This window comes from Microtus ochrogaster, chromosome 8, assembly GCF_000317375.1.
Source record: "Microtus ochrogaster isolate Prairie Vole_2 chromosome 8, MicOch1.0, whole genome shotgun sequence".
Taxonomy (NCBI): domain Eukaryota; kingdom Metazoa; phylum Chordata; class Mammalia; order Rodentia; family Cricetidae; genus Microtus; species Microtus ochrogaster.
The window spans coordinates 18,450,421-18,476,370 of NC_022015.1; the positions used below are offsets into that span (position 1 = coordinate 18,450,421).

The window sequence follows — 25,950 nt, forward strand, 5'->3', positions numbered from 1 at the left end:
GCAGGGCTCCAGCAGGCCTCCAGCAGGCCTCCAGCAGGGCTCCAGCAGGGCTCCAGCAGGGCTCCAGCAGGGCTCCAGCAGGGCTCCAGCAGGCCAGCTATAAAAGCTTCCTGCAGTCAGGTTCACTATGGCAGTGAAGGGATGCAAAAGTCGGTCTCCTTCTGTGGCAGTCAAAGGCTGGGTCCAGTGGAAGCTGAGCCCCTCCCTCCTTCCCTCCAGAGCACTGCTAGGAACTTTGGCCTCAACTGCAGGTCCTAAAAACTCTGGACCGGATGCCAGTATGTCAAGTCTGTCAAACCTCTAACAGCTTCCTGGCCAACTCAGTGTAAGGTCATGGCCTTCCTGGTGTGTTGTATGGAGGCCTGAGTCTGGCTTTGTCTGGCCTGGCCACCTGCTGTTATCTGCCCCACCTGCCTCACTGGCCCCTGTTATGTGTTCCTGTCCCACCACCTGGATGCCTACTTTTCCAAATACCTTCAAGGTCAACTTCATGGCTTATAGGTCATCTCACCAAAGACGCCTTCTTTCTCAAAAAAAGAAAAAAGCTTTAAATTTTTATTTTATAATGTGTATCTGTGTGCGGGGGTTGTGCACACAAGTGCAGTGCCCTTCAGGACCAGAAGAGGGCATTGGATTTCCCTGGGGCAAAGTTGCAGGTCGTTGTGAATTGCCTCATATGGAGGCAAAGAACTGAACTTGGGTACTCTGGAAGAGAGTGTACCCACTGAGCCACCTCTCCAGCTTCCAAAGAGGCCTTCTTGGACAGCTTGCAGAGACAACCCTCCTTGCCTGCTGGCACTCCTGTTCACTGCCTCTCCTCCCTGAACTGTGAGCCCCAGCTGCTGCTGCTCTATCCCAACACCTTAGATGCACACTAGACCAAAGTGGGTTCTTGTGGAATATTGAAGAATGCATGGATTTGTGAATGGGAGTTGGCTCCACCCTCCATGGGGGGTGAGCGTTGCTGTGTGAGTGGGATGTCTTGCCTAGAGGGTCCTGTTTAAGCAGGTCTGTATTTATACCTACGGTTGCCTTCTGTTTATAGCGTGCTTATATTTTTCACTTACAGCTCTGATGGAAGATTCCTTTTAAAGTAAGCTCACTGAAGGTTTTTAAATCCTCTGCCTTCACCAGACTAGGACGTAATTTATAATCCATGTGACAATTTTACAAGAGAACTTTCTGAGAATAAAAAAATATATCAGATGTGGGTTGAAAAATGATTCCTCAGATGGCTATGAGGAAGTTGTTTTTTTTTTTTTTTTTTTCATAAAAGCACAGTGTCCTGAGGCATGGAGTCCAGAATGCAGACTATAACCCCTGATCCCAAATATGCAATCTCCAGGTCTGGTTATCTGATGGTTGTGGTGCATAGCTGGGAGGCAATGGCAGCCTGAGATAGTCAAAAACTTTTGTTTATTTGCCTTGTGAAGTCTTTTAGTCAAACACCTTCTTTACTAGCTTTGAGGAGTCTTTGTATCCAGGGCAGGAGAAACCATGTTTGCTTTTTGTTGTGTTGATTCATACCACCTCTAGGGGGCAGTCTCAGCTGCTGCTTTAGGTTTTCTTTGTTATGCTTCTGTTTGTGCTACAGGCATATTGGATATAGAGGATGTTTGAGGATAAGAGCGTGGCTGATGGGTTAGTAGATGTGATTGAAACACAGGCTTAGAGTTTTGCCATTAACCTAATATGTATGGAGACCTCAGGACCCAGCACTAGGTCGTGACAGACTCTCCAGGGAAACAGAGAAGTTGGGCCTGGGTGGGTTTTGAAGGAAGAGTAGGAGTTGTGTACTATAAGATGCATGTAGTCATCCTTATTGTGGGTATAGGGACATTAAGAACACTTGTCAGAGCCGAGTGGTGGTGGCACACTCCTTTAATCCCAGCACTCAGAAGGTAGAGGCAGGTGGATCTCTGTGAGTTCGAGGCCAGCCTGGTCTACAAGAGCTAGTTCCAGAACAGGCACCAAAGCTACAGAGAAACCTTGTCTCGAAAACAAAACAAAACAAAACAAAACAAAACAACAACAACAACAACAACAAACACTTATAGCTGGGTGGTGGCAGCACATGCATTTAATCCTAATGGAGGCAGAGGCAGTTGGATCTCTGCATTCGAGGCCAACCTGATCTGTAGAGCAAGTTCCAGAACAGACAGGGCTACATAGAGAAACCATTTTGAGAAACAAAATAAATAAAGAACATTTATCATAAACCTCAAGGTATGTCTTAGTACTAATGTGCTTGCCCAGCCTGTATGAGGCCCTAGACTTGACTATTAGCATCAGCAAAAACCCAAAGCAAAGCAAACTGAACCAAAAAGCATTCATTGAAGTATTGCTTAATCCTCTGCTGAATGTTTCTCTGCACCCGCCAAAGTACAGGCTTTTGAAAACCATTAATTCTTCTGCCATACTGTACAGAACTCAGATCTAAGTTATATTTACACAGTCCAAACTAGCTTGAGTAGAAAAAGGAGGTAGCTGGGTGTGATGGCACGTGCCTGGAATGCTAACTGTCAGAGACAGAGGTAAGAGGATTGCAAGTTCAAGACCAGTCTGGGTCACAGAGAAAGTTCCGGCCATCATGAGTTATAGAGCAAGACCCCCATCTCACAAAAAGGAAGGGAGAGAGAGAGGAGAAAGGGAGGAAAGGGAGAAAGAGAGAGAGAAAGGGAAGAAAGGAGGGAGGGGTGCCATGTTCTGTCTTTTACTGATAAAAATGAAAGCTACCCAAGTGGTAGAGGGGCAGTGCTGCCAATGAGGCTAGGAGACATGCTATGGAAAGTTCTGTACATTAGGTCTGGTTCTACTCTGGTTTCTGGCATCCACTGGTGTGGGGGCAACTCACCTTCATGGATAGAGAGCACCTGCTGTGTGCCATCCTTTGAGCCTGACTGGTCAGAGGTGATGTGAGAATGAGAAGGGCTTTGAAGATTCCCTAAGAACTGAGGCCTGACCACACCCTCTGAGGCCCTTCTGGCCCCCTTTGCTGCAGAATTTATACATTTTTAAATGATTGATTTATGTGTCTCCCGTTTGTGCTCCAGGTGCCTTGAGAGCTAGTGCAGGTTGTGGACTCTTCCTGGAAGAGTCCTTTGGGTAACACTTGTGTGAGTGTTCCCAGAAGCCCCTGCAGGGATCTGGCTGGTTGGTGTATGGCTGTGGAATGTTGCAGTGTAGTGCCCCTGTGACCCAATGACAAACAGTACCATTGACGTAGTTCACGTGGTACATGCTGTGAATGGAGCCTGTGCAGTGTAGCCCCTGTGTGGTAAGTCACTATCAGGATATCCACAGGCTGGGCTTCCATTAAACCTCGATTATGGGGCTGGTAAAATGGCTCAGTGGATAAAAAGCTCTTGCCTCACAAGCCTGGAGACCTGAGTTCAACCCTCAAGTCCCACATAAAAGTGTATGGAGAGCCGGGTAGTGGTGGCGCACGCCTTTAATCCCAGCACTCGGGAGGCAGAGGCAGGGGGATCTCTATGAGTTCGAGACCAGCCTGGTCTACAGAGCTAGTTCCAGGACAGGCTCCAAAACCACGGAGAAACCCTGTCTCTAAAAACCAAAAGAAAAAAAAAAGTGTATGGAGAGAACCAACCCTATCTAGGTGTCCTCTAGCCTCAATGCGTATGCTGTGGCTCGTGTTCCCTCCACACACACACACCACGCACACAGACACAATAATAAATTTAAACCCCTGGAGTGTATGGAAGGCTGCCAGCCCCTTGCATCCATGCAAGCACCCAGCAAATGTTGGTGGGAAACAGAGAGGATGAACTTGACCCTTCCTTGAATTTTCATCTATCGTTGCTGGTTTATGTATTCACCCCTTCACTTTAGAAATAAAGAAATAAAACTCCTGCCATGTGAAGTATGCACCTAAGCCGTCTGGCTTCTGTTTCTCTACATGAGAATGGGTAAACTTAGAAAGAAAAGGAGCTTGCGTGGCTCTGGGACTGGGGCTGGGAAGTCCAGGACATGGCAGCGACTTGAGGCAGGGAGCACCATACCATGATGGGAGGAGGAAGGGTGAGAAAGTGGGCATGTGGGAACAGAAACAGACAGACAGGACAGCCCAGTTCTGTAACAGTCCAGTCTTACAACGGTGTGATCTGTCTCACAGGAACTTTCACTCCTACCGGTTTCTAACCCCTTGTTTGAGTGATACTCATCCCTCCACAAGGTGGAGCTCTTGTGAACTTCATAAGCCCATCCTCTCACCACCTTTGCCGTGGGAAACAAATTTCAATCAAAGTTTGGAAGGAGCAGACCACATGGGAACCATAGCAACCTCTGTTCTGGAGGTAGCACTGTGATTGGAGGCAGGTCTAGACCCCAAGGCCCAGGCTCATGGATAGTCAGAATTGCAGGCAAGGGTCTGCAGAATGAGGGAAGGCTGAGCTAGTACAGGGTCTTGCTTGTTCAAGTATGACCACAGCCTGGTTAGAGACCCACAGGGCCTCCCAGCCCTTCCAAATCAGAGATACCCTGTTGCCACAATCCCCACGTGACCAACATTTGAGAGACAGGCTGGAAGAAGGGGAGCCGGCTGGATGACCTTGTCTATTTCTCATGGGTGGCACCTGCCTCATGGTGGAAGAGAAAAGATAGATTCCAGACAGGGTCTGAGGTAAAAGCCCACATGTCCTAGCACACACTTATGTCTCTTTGAAGTCTGGACTGCTTCTGAAAATGCCATGGAATGTTTCATTCAATTCCGTAATGTATCAACGATCACTTTAATATTTCAAAATGGTAAGGCAAATTGCTATGGAGTCAGTAGTGTTTTGGAATATGCATGGCACGAATCTCCTTGTCTCTAAAGTAGGGTGATAATAACTACTTCGAGAAGGGCTACAGAGACCAAAAGAGAAGGCTGGCTGTAGTAACTCCTCCCCAGAGGCAGGGTGTTACAGGACTCTCTCACAGTGCTGAGGTCTCTCCTGTGCTTCCCTGCATGCAGGGAGGAGCCAGGCTCAGTCCCAGGGACATGAGGAACCTCTTGAGGCAGCTCAGGAAGCCAGAGAGATCTACCAGTTTTTAAATTTTCTTTTAGTTTCATAATGCTTCCCTTTATACTACTGCTTACTGGCTGGGCAGCCAGGTTAACTAGAATGAAACTTAAGTGACACTCAGGTTTGAGGGACTGGAGATGTGGCGTCGTGATAGTTATTGCCTAGTGTAGGGTCTCGCTTATTTAAATGTGGTTGTTCATGGCACCAGTTGGGAGCTGGTTAGGGATACCCACAGGGCCTCCCCTTCCTCCTGAGAGAATCTAGCAGTCCCAGGGTGACGTGTGTACACACCAGCGCTTCAGAGTCAGAAGTCTGGGAGAAATAAGGCTTTCTGGATGAAAGGAAAACTGTGGGTGACAGGGGAAGAGGCAAATAGATGGTAACGACCTGGGGTTTGCAGGACATGGGTGGAGAAAGGGGGATCATGCCATTAGCACTAGTCTGAGAGTGGCTGTTAGTGTCTCCTGTCCCCAGGGCCCCATTGCCTGGTAACTGGGGAGAAGTGAAGATGGAAAGAGAAGCAAACAGTTGTGTAACATCTGTAGCTGAAGGTGGAGGAGGAAGATTGGTTAGAGAAGGCCCAGGCAGAGAGCTGGACAGGAAGGGGTCCTAGGCCTGTGGATGCTAAGGAAGAGTCAAGGGAGGACAGAGAGGAAGCTGTGGGTATCCCTGGATGGGCCCCCAGGAAGCATGGAGACAGGTGCTTCTCTGCTCACCCAGTGTTACATCCCAACAAGCGTGCTATAAATACCTTAAGTTGAAAATGCACAGAAGAGTCAGGTGTGATAGTGCATGCCTCTAATCCTAGCACATAGTCTGAGGCAGGAGGATTGCTGCAAGTTCAAGGCCAGAATGGACTATATAATGAGTTCCAGGCTAACCTGGACTGTGAAGTGAATCTCAAATTCCCCAAACCCACATATGCATGTAAATACATACATACATGCATGTATACATACATACAGTCATACACATCTGCTTGGGCTTTCTGTAGCTAACCTTCCTCTTTTGCTCTCAATTATTGATGCTAAGCATCTGTCTGCCTCTCTCTCCATATATATATTGGCTGCTATTTGTATGTATAGTATACATTATTAATACCTCCATAATACTGTAATAAATTGCCTAAGCCAAGCAAGGTGGCACACACCTGTAATCCTACTACTTAGGAGGTTGAGGCAAGAGGATCACATGTGCAGAGTCCACTGGGGCTATATTTTGAGGCGACATCTCAAAAACACAAAACCAAACTATTCAATTGTAGTAGGCTGAGTTCTGATAGTCAAATTATATGGCACAGTGCTTAAAAGTCATTTGAACGAGAAGACAGAATGTTGTGTGGAGCTTCAAGGCAGCACATGAACTAACAAATGATTGTCCAGATACTCTTTCAGGCCTGGGTAGGTCCCAGGACCCAAAGTGAGTGTTAGGAATCTGTTTCTCCCTATAACTTGACTCTGCTGCTTTGCCAATGTTATTCTCAGGTTTTCCCAGACAGACCTGGGCCCCCAGAGAAGAGAACAGCTTCTTCCTGGGAGTATCAGCTAAACCCCAAGGTTGACTTGTCTTCTTCCTCCCAAACTGTGATTCCCTGTTGCTGAGCAAAGCACATGGTGATTGTGCCTCCAAGCCAAGACAGTGTGACCCCGGGGGGTGGCCAGAAGAGCTGCCTTAAGCTCCCAGGGGAGCAGCTGAATTGAAAGATAGAGCTAAGAGGCTCCCAGAAAGCAGCATGGGGCCCTCTTGACAGAAGAAGATCTACAGAACCACTTTCTGTAATGACCATGTTGTTTCTGATCATTGGGGATTCCTTTTGCGGTGAGAGGAAAACTTGAGATCCCTTTTCATCAGTTTGGGGTGACCTGGTGATGACTGACTGATATGGCTGAGTAGTGTGTGTGTGTGAGGAAATATCTTAGGTGTCAAGTTTGGCTTTTGTTTTTGTTTGTTTTATTTTTGAGGCAGCATCTCATTACGTAGCTCTGACTGTTCTAGAAGGTGCCAAGTCTTATCAGAGCCCTGGACTTCATAGGGCATGGGGGGGGGGGCAGTAAGGAGGCTGGGGAACCAACCTTCCATCACAGATTGGTGAAGCTATATGTACTTGGGGCCCACTGGGCTCCCATGCAATCCCTGGAGCTCTGGGTCGCCAGAGTGATGCCCCAAGGGGAGCTGGGCCTTCGTCAAGGTCGGCCTCCCAGCTCAGCCAGCCTCCTGCAGGCTATGTGCAGCACCCAGCTTCAGTAAAAACATCCCTGCCTTTCCCTCTCACACTGCTCTGTTTCTTCCTTTCAGGGTTATACTAAGGACATGGTGACAGACTTTGATGAGAAACATGATGAGTATTTAATATTGCTTCAACAGAGAAACCGGTAAGAGCGAGCCGTCTGACGGCAACCCTTGTTATTAACCAAATAAAAATTGATTTCGGTTTATTAATAGCACACAGGACACAGGAGTGGGGCCCAGAGTCCCTCTCCATGCAGAGGCTGAGGTTATTACCTGCACTTGCAGCTCCATACCTTCCCCCAACCCCCAGTCATCCAGTGCTTTCGTTGTATCCAGTGTTTAGTGTTTTGATTGTACAACCACTTGTTGGTTGTGCAAGTACCACCTCTTGTCTCATGGTGGAGAGGTGGGGGCAGAGGCATAACAGACCCCTCAAGTCACTTGGAAATGGTGGTCTGTATCTCTTGGGCATCAGCTTGCCCTGGAAAGCTGAGTCTGTGGAACAGCAAAAGTCAGTTTACTTTGTGTCTCAAGTTGTTTGGAGTGGCATTGCATTTAAAGTTAGGGTGGGGCCTGTTGGGTTCTTGCAGAAGCTCACACCACTACAGTGAATAGTGGTCAAGGTCATAGCAACCTGGTGTAATATGATGGCCTGTGTTCCTTTACACGGTCAAGCAAGTTCATTTTTAGTTCATTGTGGTTTGTATTCAGACCTGAACCTTCCCTTCCTATGAGCTGGGAATAGAGGACCCCTGTAACTTTCCTGTCCACACTGAGCAGCAGTGCTATGGGTGTCTGTAGAAACACAGGTGGAGGAGGGGCAGAGAGCCTCCGTGTTGGCAGAGAAACAAGGATCTAGATTTGTATTTAATAGCATTGGCAATGAATTCAAGTCAAACCACAAGCCAAATAGAATTCTGCCGAACCCCTAACCAGATCTGCCTGGGATGGGAAGACCCAGCAAAGGCAGTAATTTGTGTTATGGGAGGGTCTGTTTAAGGGGAGCAGACTTGTCTTGCAGGTAAGTGGTCTGAAAGGTGTGAGTTCAAATCCCATTCAACCATTGGTTTGGGGAGCCCTGGTGATGGTGTTGGGGGTGTATGGGATGACCTCATGCGTTACCATGTAGCACCTCCATTTGTTATACAATTTCATTAGGTCCCTGTCTCTGGGCTGAGGATGTGGCTTTGCTGGTAGGATCCTTGCCTAGCATGTATAAACCTTGGGTTCAGTCTCCAGCACTGTATAAAGTTGGTGTGGTGGCACATGCCTGTAATCTTAGCACTTGGGAGGTAGAGACAGAATAATCTAAAGCTCAAAGTCATCCTTGGCTTCATAGTGAGTTCAAGGCCAGCCTGGGCTACAAAGACCTAGACAGACAGACAGACAGACAGACAGACAGATCCCTGTATCTATGACAAGTCTCACTCTCATTTCAATATATACCCAGTGAGTTGGCAGTGCCAGAAGTAGTACCCCTGTGTTCAACCACTTAACAGAACTTTCCCAACTTCCCAGGGGCAGGCAGCTCAAATGAGAACCAGCAGACAGCTCCTGCTGATTAGACCCCCATGGGTGTTTTTCTTATGCCAGGCGTTGGATGTTTTTATTCAGTCTCTGGCAGGCTGGATGTTGCCACTGAACACCTGGGTGATGGTTTAATCATTTCAGACGCTCATCTGGGAAGAGAGTTTCTTAGCTCCTTATGACCAGATTGTTTCTCATTAATCGGGGATCGATAAGTGCTATCACAGAGATGCCGGCTGACAGCATAGATGGGAATTTCACAGAGGAGGTTGTAGCATGGTGACAATTAAAAATATATTGCAGTTGAGTTGCTGTAAATGGATGGGGTGGGTATCACTGGATGCAGGAAATAAGAAAAAGCTGGAAAGGAACCCCCACCAGGGACTTGTAAAGAAAGGGATGCCAAAAATAGTGTTCAGGTTGGCTTCAAGGCACCTCTAACGAAGTGCCAGCCACAGTCCACCAGTTTATTTGTGGGCCAACCTGATAGAAAGGGGAAGTGATTGCAGCCATTTGACAGATGCTCCCGGTGTAACGAGCAAGAAGTGGTGGAACTGGATTATACTTTATTTACATTTTTAAAAAATATTTTCATAGTGATTAAAATTAGAGAAACCTGCCAGGGCTGCCAGTGGCTCCAAGTATATACTAAGAAAGGACTTGGTGGGTTACTTGGAGACTGAGTTGTGTGCCTGGCATGATGGTAGAGGCTGAAGACTGAGTGAGCCCCAGGCTGCTTAGCTGGGTGATGAGTCCCTTAGAAGGGGCATTGTTGGCAGAGATCTGCCCAGGATGTATATGACCCTAGCATGCTTGTTGATATGAGCCTTGTATTTTGGGAGTGCTTTCCATGTGCCTAGCCCCACCTAGGAAAGGAACTATTGTATGAAAAAGGTAGATTGTGTTAATATTTTCATTTTGTTTTAGTATTTTTAATTTAAAAATTATTTATGGGAGACATGTACATCATAGGCTGAATGTGGAAATCAAAACTTGTGGAAATCTCTTCTTCCATCATGTGTCTTTGAGGAACTGAACTTGGGTCTTCAGTTTGGCTGAGTGGCAGTTCACTTGCCTACTGTGTACATGGCTCCGGGTTCCAGCGCCACATGGCACTCTGACTTCAGGCAGAGCTGGTTCCAGGTGCTTAACTTGGGTCTTCAAAACCTTTCTGCTTGAATCTCCTCCTGGGGCAGCAGGTCCAACTCCCTTGAGGCCATGTTCTTCTGAATGTTTCCTTCAGCCACTTTTCTCAAGGACCAAATAACACAATTGCCAGACTCTTAGATCTGGTGAAAATCTGTGTTCCCCCTCCACTCCCCACACTGCAGCCCCCTTTGCTGCCAGCTCTCTAGACAGAAGCCTAATCTTCCCAGTCAGTCCTTGTCACTCAGCCCTTTGGTCCTGCTGCTTGATGTTACTCAGATCTGCTCAGGTGTGATTACATCTCCTGTGAGACTGAGTGGCCAGAGTCACTAGGAAGGCACTAGGACAAAGCAAAACTGCCCTGTCCCTTGAGCCTCCTTCTTGGCCCTCTCTAGCCCTGCCTGCAGGGCATGACAACTCTTCGCTTCTGGTACAACCATGGTGGCTTCATGTTCACCCTATCAGAGAGCTCATCCAGGGAGATAGTTGGGCTGTAGACACCTCACCTGTCCCCTTCCTCTGCCCAAGCTGCTCACCTCACCTTCCAAATACAGCTTCTGGGGGTTCCTTCAGGAACAATACCTCTCCCCCTCACTCCATGTGGGCTTGGGTGGGAGTGACTCTATAGTCCAATTTCCTGGAGCACCTTACCATAACAAGACTGATTAGTGGGGTGTAGAAATGGAGCCCAAGACAGGCCCTAAGGAGCCCTCCTTAGGAAGGGCTGTGCTTGAAGCATTGGGAAAGAAATGCTCTCTTCCCCAAAGTAGCATTGCGTGGGGCCCTACCATGACAGGGCAGCAGTGGGCAGCTCAGCTGTGGATAGTCGGGGACTCTACACTGTAGACAGCTTTATGTAAAACAGCTATCCATTTTAAGAAAACATCTTTCAGTGATGCCACCTGGATGTCACTGCGTTCATCTGCAGCAGGGAGTTTCTTTACCCATTCTTTTCACAGTATGAGTAATTATTCCCTAATTTATCAATTTCTTGTATCCACATTCTCATAAATCATCCTGCTTAAGTAGGGGCCCACATGCGGTGCCAGCCCCAGGTCCTGGGCCACAGGACAATGTTTCAGTTGTGATGCTGGGACCAGGGCAGTCTCTGGAGGGAAGTTAGGACATGCTCTCCTCCTGGCCAGTCGACTCCTCCTCCGAGCACTCTTGAGTTCTGTGCTCCCAGGAGTGTGCTGATCCCTGTTTTGTAGATCATCACTTAGCGACTTATGTTTTCCTTCTGTTCTATGTTGTTGCCCAACAATCGGGCACATTGCAGGATTCCAAGGTTGGAAGAGATAAGCAGTCTGTAACCAGTGTTCCTGCCATCTTTGCTGAAAACAGCTGACAAGTTAACAAAGAAGCCCCCATAGTGCCACCACCTTCCTCCACAACTGACGTCATCTTTATATTTATCATCTTCTACTCCGGGCCCACAAACCCAGTTTTTTTCTTCCAAATTTGCACTTACTACATACATACTGTTCTGTTTTGGTTTTTAAAGTTAGTGTACAACTTTTTTTTTCATCATGGCATCTTTATATAAAGATACTCCTCCCTCCCATTTACTGTTCTGTTTGTGTACGAGTGTATGTTTTTATTTTTTTTATTTTTTTATTTATTTATTTATTTTTTTGGTTTTTCGAGACAGGGTTTCTCTGTGGCTTTGGAGCCTGTCCTGGAACTAGCTCTGTAGACCAGGCTGGTCTCAAACTCACAGAGATCCGCCTGCCTCTGCCTCCCGAGTGCTGGGATTAAAGGCGTGCGCCACCACCGCCCGGCTCGAGTGTATGTTTTTATGTATGTGCACACGTGTGTGTACATATGGAAGCCAGAGGTCAGCTTCAGGTGTCATTCCCCAAGGGCTGTCCTCCTTGGTCTGGGGCTTGCTTTGCCAGTCAGGCTACAGTGCTGGGCATCAACTGTGTGCCACTACATCTGGCTTTTAGACCTGTGTTCTTGAGCTCAGGCCCTTATACTTGGTGGGAGAGCACTTCACTGAGTGCCGCCCACCCCGACCCTGTGAGGAGACCACAGGTACGTTCCTGGGGTCTTTCCTGTGGCTGCTGTAGCATAATGTCCCAACCTCCACTCCCCAGCACCAGGTGCTGGCTTGTGTTCAGGATTTGTTGGTCTCAGTACTAACCTTTTTCACTGCCAGTATTATTGCTTGGGAATTGCTGGAATGTGCTTTCTGGGAAAAGATCAAATCTGCAGCTTTGTCTGTGTTTTCTTCTTCCTCCTGAGAAGGGGCTGTGAGTTGTCAGCACTGTCCGAGTTTGTCCGTTGCCTTACTGTCTCACAAGCTCCAGGAGTGACATGTCTGTTTTAGCGATGACTATGGAGTTCAAATACCCAGAGTTTGTATCTCAGGCCTGCTGCATAGCAGCTGGGTGACCTTGAGCAGGTTACTTACCCTCTCTGTGTCCCACTTTCCTTGTCTATGGAGTGGGGCAACAAAGGAATCACGAAGAGTAATATCTTCCTCAGTTGGTGCTTATTCTTGTGTTCTGTGTCTGTGAGTGGCAGCTCCCTGGGACATGTTTCTCAGCATTCCTGCACAATTGCAGCCAAGGGCAGCAAAATATGTTAGTTGCTTGACATGTTTTGTTCAAAGAGGCAGAGCCAGGAAGCTTTTGGTCTTCTTATTGTCTTTCCTATGTGGCTGTGAGGGACTTTAGGCACCTTAGTTTGCAGTTCTGTGTTTTTCTCGGTGGTTTTGCGATTTCAGCTGGCTCCAGATTTTGTGAGCGTGTGTGTGTGTGTGTGTGTGGGGGGGGTAATGGTGGTGGTGAAGTCCAGAGGACAGCCTCTGCTTTTGTTCCTTGCTACCATCCACTTTGTTTTTGAGACAAAGCCCCTTGCTACCCTGGAGCACGCTGATTGGCTAGACCCGCTAGGCACTGAACTCCTTCAGCACTGGATTACTATGCCTGGCTTTGTTTGTTGCTCTGGCTTTTGAGAAAGCTCTCACCATGTAGCTTGGCTGACCTGAAATTCACAGAGATGCCTCTGCCTCTTGAGTACTGGGGTTAAAGGCCTGTGCCAGAGTCTGGGGATCAAACTCAGTCTTCATACTTGCAAGGCAAGCCCTGTACCAGCTGAGCTCTCCCGGGTCAGGTGTCTTTACTTTTATTGTTTCTTTAGAGGCAGGACCTCACAGACTAGCCCAGGCTGGCCACAAACTCACTATAACCTCCTGCTCCCAGTGAGGGATTACAGGTGTAACCACCATGCTTGCTTCTGTCTTTAAACACAAACATAGCAAGATGACAGTTGAGCAACTCTGACTAGATGAAATGCCGTGGCCAGAGCTGGCTGGAACCTCCCTCTTCCTCCCTCTTCCTCCCTAGGAGCCGTGGGTCCTCCCTCTTCCTCCCTAGGAGCCGTGGGTCCTCCCCTCCTCCTCCCTAGGAGCCATGGGTCAGCACAGGGTCGTTCTTTATTCATGGTGGCTTCCCGGAGCATGACCTGAATCCACTCTCTGTGTTCAGAGTCAGGTTTGGCATTTAGAATTCACCTTTATGTGATGATTATTATTAGTCCCAAACTTTGCAGTATAGCCTCAGACAGATTCTTAGGACAAGGGCAGAAAACAGCCCCATTCTTTCCAAAATATAAGAATGGTCTCTAGATCAATTGCTAATATTGTGCCCCTCTGAAACCTTTGTTAACTTGGGGGATGAAGAGATGACTCAGCAGTTATGAGCACTGGCTGCTCATCCAGAGGACTTGGGTTCAATTACTGTCACCCCTGTAGAGGCTCAAAACCCTCCATAACTCCAGTTCTAGGGAACACAACACTCTCTTCTGACCTGCATAGGCACCAGACACACATGTGGTCCACATACATGTAGACAAAACACCCATACACATAAAATAATCAATTAAAATTTTTTCCAACTTGCTAGGTTCTTAATCGCTAAAGGGAAAGCCTGTTTGTTGGACTTGAGAATCTAATTACCATGGGGTATAAAGGTGTGTTTAAAGACTGAGAACCTGGCATCCCATAGCCATGGGTCTGGAGGGGCTAATACAGACACAGTACACTGTGCCAATGTCACGTTAGCAATGAGTTACAGACTGTCATAGTTACTTTTATTTTTTTTTTTATTTATTTTTTTTTTTTTTGGTTTTTTCGAGACAAGGTTTCTCTGTGGTTTTGGATCCTGTCCTGGAACTAGCTCTTGTAGACCAGGCTGGTCTCGAACTCACAGAGATCCGCCTGCCTCTGCCTCCCGAGTGCTGGGATTAAAGGCGTGCGCCACCACCGCCCGGCTCATAGTTACTTTTAAACTGGTGTGATAAAACCATAACCAAGGCAGTTTACAAAAGAGAGCATTTAATTGGGCTTACAGTTTCAGAGGGGTAAGAGTCCACGACCATGATGGTGGGGAGCATGGCAGCAGGCAGGCACTGGAGCAGCAGCTGAGAGCTAACACCCTGATCTACAAACAAGAGGCAGAGATGCACAGCAGGAATGGTAGGAGTCTTCTGAAACATGAAAGTCCACCCTCAGTGACACCCCTTCTTCAACAAGGCCACATCTCCCAACATTCTCAAACAGTCTACCAACTGGGGCCAAGTATTCAAACATAGGAGCTTATGGGGGATTCAAACCACCGTATTCCACTATCTACCCCCATAGCCTCATAACCGTATCACAATGCCACATGTATTTAGTTCAATTTCAAAAGTCTCCATAGTCTTTCACAGTATAAACACAATTTAAAAGTCCAAAAAGTTACCAGGTGGTGGTGGCTCATACCTTTAATCCCAGCACTCAGGAGGCAGAGGCAGGTGGATTTCTGTGATCTACAAAGTGAGTTCTTGTACAGTCAGAGCTGTTACACAGTGAAACCCTGTCTTGAACAACAACAACAGCAAAAGTCAGCTTGGTGTGGTGGTGCACACCTTAATTCTCAGCACTCAGGAGGCAGAGACAGGCAGATCTCTGAAGCCAGCTGGTCTACAGGGGTGCATGTTATGCCCAAATCCGTGAAGACCCCTCAAGGCCAACAAGGAGACCGAGTCCCATATGTAAAAGCAAAGAGCCTTTATTTTAATCAAGATTGCAAACTCCGTCTCTCTGCATGTCCAATGTATTGGAATAAACAGAGAGCCCTGAGCTCAATTAGAATTGGGTTCTTATAGTAATAAAGGTGGGGGTGTGGGTTCTCTGAGGTTCAGGACCCCTGATTGGCTGACATTTGTCTAGGGGTGTCCTGGTGAGTATGTGCTGGCAGGTGATCCTATTTACAGCAGTTGTAACTTAGGCATTTCCTTTGAATGGTCTGTTCTTGGGTGGAGGTCGGGATATTTCAGCTTCTGGTTTTTTCGTGCTACCAGGTATTGCTTCAGGGTAAACTACTGAGACTTGGGCCTCTCATTAAATTTATCGAGGGCCAAGTTCTACTCTGGCAGGCAATAATGGTTGGAAGTAAAGAACTTCCTTTGGGTGACTTACCCAGACTTAGCTTATCATGGCTGGCCCCCACAGTGTACAGAGAAACACTGTCCCAAAAAACACAAACAAAGCAAAACAAGTCCAAAAGTCTCCTCCGAGACTCAACACAGTCTCTTGATTCTAACTCCTTATAAAAATCAAAAAGCAGATTACATGTTTCCTACATACAATAGCACAGAATATACATTATGATTCCAAAATGGAGGAATAGGGGCAGAGTGAGGAAATACTGGACCAAAGCAAGACTGAAATCCAGGAAGGAAAATTCCAGATCCTCTAACTCCATGTATGATGTCAAAGAGCTCAGATAGTGGTACCCTCCCAGCCTCACTGACTGCAACACTCTTCTTTTCCTTGGGCCAGTTCCACTGTGTGCAGCTCCTTCTGGCAGACATCCCACAGTTCTGGCATCTTCAAATCCTGGGATCTCCAAAGCAATACAGGATTCATTTTTGTATTTTCATACAATGTCCTTTCTGGGTCTCAATGCAGGGATTCCCTGCCACAAGCATTGCCTTGGTAGCTCTCTTTAGCCATAGAGTAAGGGACCACAACCCCTTTTCTTTGGTATCTTTCATGACTCTAAAGCCAGAACCATGTGGTAGACACTGCCAAACCCTGCTGCCTGCTTGGGATGGATCCTGGCACCTCCTTGATCACATTTGCATAAGCTTTCCTCTGTAGGTGGTTTTTAGGTAGAGGAAATCCTTTGGACCTTTTCCTTTTAGTAGTTGCAGGATTAGCTAGGTGGGGTCTAGCTGAGGGCAGCTCTTCCTTTGTTCCCTGCCCATCTGTGCTCCCCTCACATCTCCTTCAAATGCCTTGGCTCCCACATTACATTTCCTGGGGTTCTTTGCTCCTCAAACTGGACATTTTATGTTTCTTTTTTGCCCTGCTTGCTCTTTTTCATTGCTGCATAAGAGTGATCGCTTGAACCCATGTGACAGAATCAATATCAGGCCATCCTGGCATCTTCTCTGCCAACAAAATTAGTCCAAAAGCTTTTCAATATAGCCTCAGGTAGATTCTTAGGACCAGGAAAGAGAACAGCCTTATTCTTTGTCAAAATATCACAAGAATGGTCTCTAGTTCAATTGCTAATATTGTTCTCCTCTGAAACCCAGAGCCGGGCCCTCCCAGTTCACATTTCCCTCAGCACCACTGTCTTCCAAGCTCCTACTAGAATGGCCCATTAAGCTCTGTTTACAGCATTCAATTGCTTTTCTGTTCCAAAGTCCCCAAATCTTCCATATTCCTCCTAAAAACAGCATGATCAAGCCTTTCACAGCAATAATCCATTCCCAGATACCAGCTTTGGTTTTAGTTACTTTTTTAATGTTGTAGTAAAACACCATGAACAAGACAACTTATAAAAAGAAAATGTTTGATTGGGTTTACAGTTTCAAAGCTATCAGAATCCTTTTACCATCTTGGTGGGGAGCATGGCTGCAGGCAGGTCAGCATTGCAGTGGAGCTGCATCTGAGAGCTCACATCCTGACCCACACACATGATGCAGAGACGCAGCACACTGGACATGGTGGGGGTCTTTTGAAACCTCAAAGTCTGCCTCTGGTTACACACTTCCTCCAACAAGACCATGCTTCTTAATCCTTCCCAAAAAGTTCTACCAAATGTATCCAAATGTATGAGCCTCTGGGGACCATTCTTAAAGTATCACAGAAACATTGTCATCACTTTGTCAAAGTGATGACACTGCTGGGATCCAGGCAGGCAATCTTTTTCTTCCAGACTATTAAAGCATTTAAAGGCCAAGGATCCCGTGCAGCTGAGGCTGGAGCACTTGGAGCAAGGTTTCTCTGTCTATGTCAATGGGGCCAATTCGGAGCTGAAGACATCCCCACGGAAAGCTGTGCACACAGACTTCTCCAGAAGCGCCTCCCAGGCTGAGGGGTCACAAGGTGAGTGCAGACCCTCCCATGCCAGGCAGCAGTGTTTTTAGTTAAAAATTAAGGGATGGGATGTAGCTCAGTGTTAGAGCACCTGCCTGGCAGAAACAAAACACTTGCAAAAGAAAACTAAAGACATAAGTTAGAGACTTTGGAAACACCCTGTCTATGTGAGCTCACTAGCAAATGTGTAACTGTGCCCATCTGTCCACAAAGATAGCCCAAGAGCAAGGCAGAGAAACACTCTTGAAGGTGCTGGGGATGGAGCCCAGGGCCTCACATGTGTTCAGCAGCCACTCCAGGCTTAATCCCTTTTTACTCCTTTTCAAGCTAGATGTGGCCTCCACGTCCCAAACCATAGGCAGCTAGAGCAAGAAATTTCAGTTTTTCTATTACCCGAGGCTCTAATGTCCATGATTTTAAGGGCTATTTTAAATAATACCTGATATGCACATATTAACTTTAATACCTAACACCTATGAAATGTTTTATTCCACTGTTCGTTTTTACATTTAGTTAATCCAGCCCCTTCATGCTTTAAAGGGATTTCATGTGTCCTCCGAGAGCCTATAAGTGGGATGGAAAAATTCCCCACCTAGTCTACCTGTAGGCAAACTGGAACATGATTTAATATTGAATGGATAGAATGGTTTAACAGATGGGACCAGGCTTCTGGTTGGCTGTGTCACTCTGAGGAATCTGCTTGGTCTCTCTGTATTATTAGAATTCATTGCTTTATAGGTGTGGGAAGGTTCCAAGTCATTATATACATTATATACAAAATCAACAACAAAAGGACAAAGGGAGAAAGTGATATCCCAAAATATTCCCTTAAGAGAGCCACTGTAGTATTTTAAACACACGGTTTACCAGGAGCTTTGTAGCCCCTGTGTCTAAGAGGGAATGCCATGGCTTTGTAGCTTTTATTGTGGGCAGGCTGCTGGTGGAGGAACAGGATTACCTGAGCTTGGAACCCTGCAGTATATTCACTCATTCTTCAACTATGTTTCCATCCACCATCTTTTACACATGGCGTCCTGCCGTTACATCTATGTTTTGGCAATGGCTCTTTGTGTCTGCAGAGCTACCTGATAGGCTATTAGACATGCCATTTTGCAGAACGGACATTCTGCAACTCATACACTTTGCTGCTGGGTATTGGCTTTGCAGCTCGCTTCAATAGGACGATGCATCCCTCGTATACATGACTTTGGGCAGCTGGCCTGGATTGCAGATGTAGAGTTCAGAGCAGCCATCAGTGTGAACTTGTCTTCCATGTCTCACCTGCCCCTTCCCTGTCTCTGCTGCAGATTGTGGACGAAGAACCCTGTTCAGAGAAGCTGAAGAAGTCTTAAGACGCAGCTCAAGGACAGCACCTGGAAAGGTCCAGCGCCGAGGATGGCACCAGGTCTGGGAACAGGAACAGAGCCGGGACCATGGCTCTGGTACTTGATTAGGATGAGGAATGGGCCAGTTGAGTCTTTAAGCCCCTGTGGGCTTGGTGGCTGTAGGGCATGTCTGCATGTACTGGTTTCTGGGGTACCTGCCCCTCTGTAGGTTACTCCCTCTGCCTGGGACCTCCAGAGTCCACTGGGGAGTGCAGTAAGAGCAGACTCAGGCTCATTTATCCACTTCTTTTTATTGAAGAGCTACCATATGCCAGGCATAATCAGAGATAAAGTAAATGATGAGGACAGAACCCTGGTGAACCTGGTGATCTGAGGTGCCCTTTTGGGTGGCTGCCAACGTTGCTGAGACATAGCCTGCATCTCTGAGTCCTGGCCCTGAGTCCCAGTACTGTCCCAGCTACACACAACCTCTCTACTTTGCACTCAGCACATCCAGAGTCTGGCTTTTCACGTTGTCCACTCTTATTAAGGAACAGAGGAGACAGGTGCTCAGAAAAACTCAGGGACCTATACAAGGTTATGGCTAAGAAGTGCCAGAGTCCTGACTTAGAACCAGATCCTTGGCTCTGAGTTCTGTATTCTTCCCCAACTAGACTTTGCTATGCTAGCTTCCCTTGGGGACGGTTCTGATTTTCTATGGGGCTGCCTAATGTACCCAAGTGTCTCTCTATGCCATGTGTGTACTGAGGTTGAATCATGGGGGTTTGGTTCCCATTGTACCTTTTGCACGTTCAGACGGCCTCAGGGATCATATACAACACAGATTGGAAGGCTTAGGCAGGGGCTCAGTGTCCTTGTTAATCTGGGTATGGAGGAAGTTGGGAAATTGAGCTTTGCAGTTTTGTTTTGTTTTTTTTAAAGATTTATTTATTTATTTATCATGCATACAACGTTCCTACTGCATGTACACCTCCATGCCAGAAGAGGGCACCAGATCTCATGACAGATGGTTGTGAGCCACTACATGGTTGCTGGGAATTGAACTCAGGACCTCTGGAAGAGCTGCCAGTGCTCTTAGGCTCTGAGCCATCTCTCCAGCCCTGGGCATTGCAGTTTAGAGTTGACTGCAGTAAAGGTTTTCACGTGCTTGCCACCTACCATGTCTTCACAGCAACGCAACTGGTTGATGTGTGTCCTCATGGTGCTGCTGTAGAAATTGAGGCCCAGAGAGCAAAAAGTACTTGTTCTGGATTACATGACCCCTAAGGGAAGAAGCTGGGTTGGGGTGTGGAAGGGGCCTGATGCTGCAGACTCCTTAGTCTTCATACCTATGCTTATTGGAAACAGTTGTGCCTGCATTAGCTGGGGTCTGAAGAGCAGGCCCACAGGGCCCCAGCCTGGGCGCTTGAGTCTGTCCCCAGCCATGAATGTTAATTTCTTGTTAATGAGGCCTTTCTTGCCTGCCTCACTCCACACAGCTCTTCTGCTTGTTTGGAGGGCTTTCTATTATCACGAGCCATATTTGTGTCTTAGACTGTGACTTAATGGCTGGCCCCAGAGTCTGTCCAATTTAAAAGACTTGGCCTAAGATTAATTAGCATCCCTCCTGTCTCTCCTGTGGCTCCCCACTTCACAAGACTTAATCAGGGCTAATTTCCCCTCACCTCCCAAAGCCGCTATGCCATAATTGCCCTTCTGCACTGCAGCAGTTAGGGGTCACTCAGTGCCTAACAATAGGGACGGCTGTTTGAGTAGAAAGCTGACTAGGCTGCGCGCATAGTTCTGGAGCCGATGATCTGGGCTGGCTCGGAGGGGGCCTCCAGCCTGCATTGCACAGCTGTCTGCTCTAGCCTGCCAGGAGAATTGTGCCCAGGACAACTGGGAGAGTGGGCCAGCCTCAGGAATGCCAAGACAGATCCTGTTCTGTGGCCTGGCCTGTGTGGGATGGAGTCTATTGCCCTCAGGACAGTGCTCAGAAATAACCGTGACCTAGCCCTCTCCTCTCCTTGCATCTCTTCCCCTGTCCAAGGCAATGTGAGTGGCTGGACCTCCTTTGCACGCAGACCCTGAGCCTTGACAGGCCACTGATAGCACCCCCGGGGTCCCAGCCCCCAGGCTGAATAGAAGGCATGTCATCATTTGGCTTATGCGCTGTTTCTTCTACCACACTTCCTCTCCCCACCTGCTTCTGCAGGGTGTTTGAACTTGTGGTTCCTGGGGGATGGGCTTTGGGATGCTTCTTTGCTGTGTGATTTGGAGCTGTAATGGACCTCGCTAAGCTTTGTTTTTGTTATCTCACAACTTCATGGGGCTGTGCGTGGTGTGTCACAGGTGGTCTGTGAGCAGTGCACTTCTTCAGCTAGGTCCCCCTGGTGGCAGGTGAGGCTATGATGAGGCCAGTGCTTGCAGCTTCCTGGTTATACCTTGGCCATCTTCTTGGTGTCTGCTTTTTCATCTAGAAGATGGTCGATAAGGATGCCTGCCTCAGAAGGTAGCTAATGAAGATCGCCCAGCCAGTGCCTGTGGGCGTTTCTGCCATGCCTGGCACAGAGGTGGTGGATTGGTAGTGTGGGTCATTGTTGGGGTTAGTGGAGGGGTTGAGGGTTTCTCATCTAGAGGTCTCCAGGCCACTCATTCTCACATTTCTAATTCTATTTTATTTGTGGGGGAGGGGAAAGAGTGCATGTGAGCAGAGGCCTCAGCTGTACTCCTCTCTGCTTACCCTTTGAGGAAGGCTCTCTCAAATGAACCCAGGACTTGGGACAGAGCATGTACCAGACATTCTCCTGTCTTGGCTCCCTCAGAGCTGGAGGAATACCTCTCCACCATAGTCCACTGTGCCTTTGCTCAGAAGGCCCTTCATGTTCTGTGGGGCTAAAATCCAAACCCCAGTCCTCATAACTGCTCAGCAGTCTCTTGTCTGACCTCACTTCCTCCGCTTAGTCCTGGACCTTTATGGAGCACCCTGAAGATTTGGATCCTTAGTGCTGGGTTATGGGCTGCAAGTGAGGCAGGCCAGCCTTGGTGCCCTGGAACTCAGGAGATAGGAGTGCAGGACAGGACAGGACAGGACAGCAGTGGCCAGCAAGTGAATGACAGGTGCAATGAAGGAGAGCCATGCATGCCAGAGGGACAGTGGCAGGCAGCAGAGGTGCCCAGGACCCATGGAGCAGACCTGAATGTGAGAATCGTGGTCTTCTTAGAAAGACTCAGTAGAGTGTGATGGAAAGGTGTTATCAGGGGTCAGTGCATGGTGATAGAGAGGCAGAGCTGGGGGCCTGGGTTACAGTTGCATGGCTGATCACACAGGCTGAGGATATGGGCAGCAGACTGAGTGGAGGGGCTCGGGGAAGCACCACGATGGTAGAGCTGCCTTTGGAAAGCTCTTAACTGTTGTGTGCAGATGGGACTGTTCTATCCACCCCATAACTCCCCTCGCCCCAGGCTCCCAGGAGCTCTGAGGCTGTGTTCCTGAATTCACACAGCTCTCCTCTGCCCCTTTCCACAGCCCCACTCCGTGCCCTTTCTTCTGGCTCCACTGACCCCCTGCACCCTTCCAGGTTAGTTTCTCACTCCTGGATCGGTTGAAACATCCAAGAGAAACTATCTGAGTGTCTCAGCTCATCCCTGTTGCTCAGGCTGTGGCCTGTGGGAGCTGTGGGAGTTGACTGTCGTAGTTGGCCTTGGTGGGGTGTGTGACTCAAGGTCACCTGGTGCTAATCCTGCCTGGCCTTGAACAGCCTAGGAGCAGGGGCGGGGCGCGACTACAGCTTACGAGCTAATATTCTGGAGTTGGGCAGTCTAGTCTTGGTGTTCCGCATCAGTGTTATTACTGTCACCAGGATAAGAAGCTCATTGACCGCCTCTGGCCCTAGGAAGTGGAGTTACGTGGAAAGTATCTCCAAGATAGAAAGTTCCAGAGACAAATCTTTGGGTTCACAGAAGAGGGAGGGGCCAGTCTTTACCCTCATGCTTCTGGAGTCTTATATTTTTAGTTATTTATTTACTTTAAAAAAATTTGAAATAGGGTCTCATAGCCCATGCTGGCCGTGAACTCACTAAGTAGTTGTCGTCCTTTTTTGTTTTGTTTTGTTTATTTGTTTGTTTTTTTGAGACAATATTTCTCTGTAGCTTTGGAGCCTGTCCTGAAACTAGCTCTTGAAGACCAGGCTGGCATTGACCTCACAGAGATCCTCCTGCCTCTGCCTCCTGAGTGCTAGGATTAAAGGTATACACCACCACAGCCAGGTTTACCCTTGAAGTCTTGATACTCTTTGTGTACCTCTTTCATGCTGAGGTTACAGATTTGAGACACCATGCCCAGCTGTTTCCATCCTTTTGACTGGGCTCCTCTTCTTTGGGGGTAGCCAGATAGAAGCAGGTGGTTAAGGAGGCAGGGTCCCCAGTGGCCAGTTCTTAAAAGCCACCCCACCAGGAATGGGGTTCTGCCCCTGTCCCAGTTTCAGGGTTTCTCTTGTTTTGCAGAGGCCACAGTAAAGGGCCAGTGGGGTCACACCATCACTTCTGCTGGTCATAGCCTGGTCAGTAGTGGAGCTTGGGGCTCTAGAGGTTGACTGGATGAATGCGGCAGGCCCCCAAGCCACCACCTTCACTGTGGAGCGGCCTGCGGGTGATATTTTGGCATCTGTCCCTGCTGGCCTTTCCCTTGCTGCTTCTGGGCCTTAGATCTCTCTGCCGCCATCAGTGGATTAAGATTTATGGCTTCCTCAGCCTTGTAATACTTGGGTAGACAGTGGCCTAATCAACAGAGCTGCCGTTTACCAAAATGCTGTCAGCTTTGATGAACATCACTGGCTCTCGGCATTAAATCGGTAGTGAAGGGATTGGCCTTCCAGTGATTTACTGTGGGCTAGACTCTCAGGAAAGGTCTCCACAGAAGGTTTGCTGTGGGATGCAAGTGGCCTTGGCTGTCCCTCACTGCAACATCTGCTTCCTGGGTGGCTGCAGTCATATGAGCATCTACAATACAGCTCACCTCTAGGTTGTGAAGCTGGGTCCCCTTGTTGCTTTCTGACTTGTGACCTTGTCAAGAGCTGACAAACCTGGGAAGAGCTGATCAAAGATCAGCTCCTCACCCCAGCCTGCTTTGGGGGCCTTGGTAGAGCCGTTCCACCTCTAGAGGGCGCCATTAACATATCACACAACCTGTCCAAGCATGCAGGGCATCCCGTGCTCGCTCTTTTCGTGTTTGACAGTACACTTGAATGCACCCTCTTAGAACACTTTATGAGGAGGTGCAAAAGACACACAAATAACTCCGGGCATGAACTGGGTGGAGTGTGGGCTGAGCTCGAAGTGAGCAGCTTTGGGAGGTTTGTGTGGAAAGACTTTTAAATCCTCCTCCAGGATAGGTACTGCAAAGGTCTGGCAGGGTCTGGGTTTGCAAGTAGGCAGGAAAGAGCAGCCACTCATAAACACCCACTCCTGGTAAAGCAGTATGCCAATCGGGGAGCCAGCCTGGAGCAACGTCATCCTTCCATGCAAGGTGGAAGGTGAGAGGCCAGGAGCATGCATGTGGCTGGTGCTGGGTTGGAATCTGCCAGCCTTGGTGTGGGTGGGGCCGTCCCCCAGGTTGTGGGCAGAGGAGGCTCCCCAGGCTCCGATGGGAGAGCAGGCCAGATGGCGGCTATTTATTACCCTCTGGGCACCCACTCAGTATTGTGAGCACTTTCTGAACCACAGAGTTAATTTCAGAACTGTTGCTTCATAAGCTGCAGTGTTCACCATGGTGCTGAGTGGACTCGGGTAGGGCACTGGTGTCTGGGACTTAGTGCAGCCAGAGCCACGAGGGCCTGCTGACTTAGGGCTGCCCGCAAAGCTGTGTTTGCATATTGGCTATCATTGCGGAGTTCTGCTGTGCTGAGCTGCAGGGAGGAGGCTGGGCAGTTGCTGAAGGGCTGTGATCCTGGCTCCTTGCTGGATGTAGAGTTCCTTCTGTGGATGTGCCAACCCAGAGGCCAGCCAAATTGCAGCTCCCACTGTCATTTGCCAGCTTCCTTTCAGGCAGGCCTCAGTCTCTGCCTCTCAGCTGGGCCTTTCCCGTGCCCCAGGGTGCCATGATAGCCCCAACAGTGCCTCACTCACAGTACTCTTCTGCTTCCAAGAACTGTCTCCTCGTAGAGTGGGCAGGAGAGAGAGGTGGTGTCTGCAGCTCTGGCTTCTGTCACATGTCCCATCTTCCCCTGAGGAACTCAGTTCTAGGATTGGTGGATCTGTGCCTGGCAGGGGTTCACAAGTAAGAGCTAAGGTGTTTTCTCCAGAGCAAAGGACAGGGCAGACAGGCAGTGTGTATCCAGGCTTGTCTGGAGTTTTAGGAAAGAGGGGACAGAAAGGTTAACACTACAGGTCCACAGGCAGCATTCAGAAGTAGCAAAGTCCTGGTCCAAGCCCTCCCCTTGGAAGAAAGAACCAGAAGGCCTTAAAGGGTCTGGGTGACTGGTGATCCGGCTACCTCCTGCTTGGCCTGACATAAGTCTGTCTGTGGTCTGTCACTTCCTTTTCTCCTTCTTCTCCTCCTGGCCAGTAGGTCCCAGTGTTACGACCGTTGCTGAGTGGCCCCAGGGAGAAAAACATAGCATTCCTTGGCCTGGAGAGAAGAACAAAGAATCCGAGTTTAGAAGGAAGCCATCACAGCTAGAGCTAGCCCTGGGCTGTGGCGTGAAGAGGGAAGGTGGCACAATGAGGGTGTGTGGAGAACCATCACAGGCATTAAAAGTGGCCCTTCTTGTTTCTTTATTGGCACATCTTCCTTGCTCTCGTAGACAGTGGCCTGTTCCATTCTCACCCTTGAGCCACACCTGGACTCAGGGCAGAGAGGCAAGCAAGCCCTCAGAGACACAGGAAGGGGTTTCTATGGACTCAGCTGGACTGACAGGGCCCTGGCAGTGGCTCCAATTGGCTCACAGTCACACATGAGAGAATGTGCAGGAATCAGTGTGGGAGCCTTGTATGCTGGTATATCAAGTAAGGTCTGGGTTTGCTAACAGTGGCTTGCATGGTATGACAACAGATGTCACCTGTCAGCTGGCTGAGTCCTTTTGTTCTGCTCATGTGGAAATCATGAGTGAGCAGGGAGCTTCTAATACTGGCAGCTTTGGGCCTGGCGTAGAACTCAGGTGCTTCTCCAAAAGACAAAGGGCAGGACAGACAGGCAGGCTTGCAGGCTGGACTGACAGACTCAGAGCCTCGAGAAACAGAGACTTATGACTCCAGGTTTTAGAAGTCAGAGGCAGTTCAGGTGAGAGGCCTCCTGTTCTGAGAACCAATTGCCGGGAGTCAG

At 48.4% G+C, this 25,950-nt stretch overlaps 1 protein-coding gene across 2 annotated transcripts in view; it reads left to right on the forward strand.

Moving 5' to 3' along the window:
• Positions 1–25,950, forward strand: part of Kiaa0556 (KIAA0556 ortholog) — a 169,332-nt gene that overhangs the window by 43,091 nt on the left and 100,291 nt on the right. For both annotated transcript variants that reach the window (XM_026781483.1, XM_005351193.3), the window contains 3 exons: positions 7,320–7,396; positions 17,144–17,313; positions 18,612–18,709. In XM_026781483.1, the coding sequence (XP_026637284.1) occupies positions 7,335–7,396; positions 17,144–17,313; positions 18,612–18,709 (330 nt within the window). In that variant the 5' untranslated portion in view covers positions 7,320–7,334. The remainder of the gene's footprint in view (positions 1–7,319; positions 7,397–17,143; positions 17,314–18,611; positions 18,710–25,950) is intronic.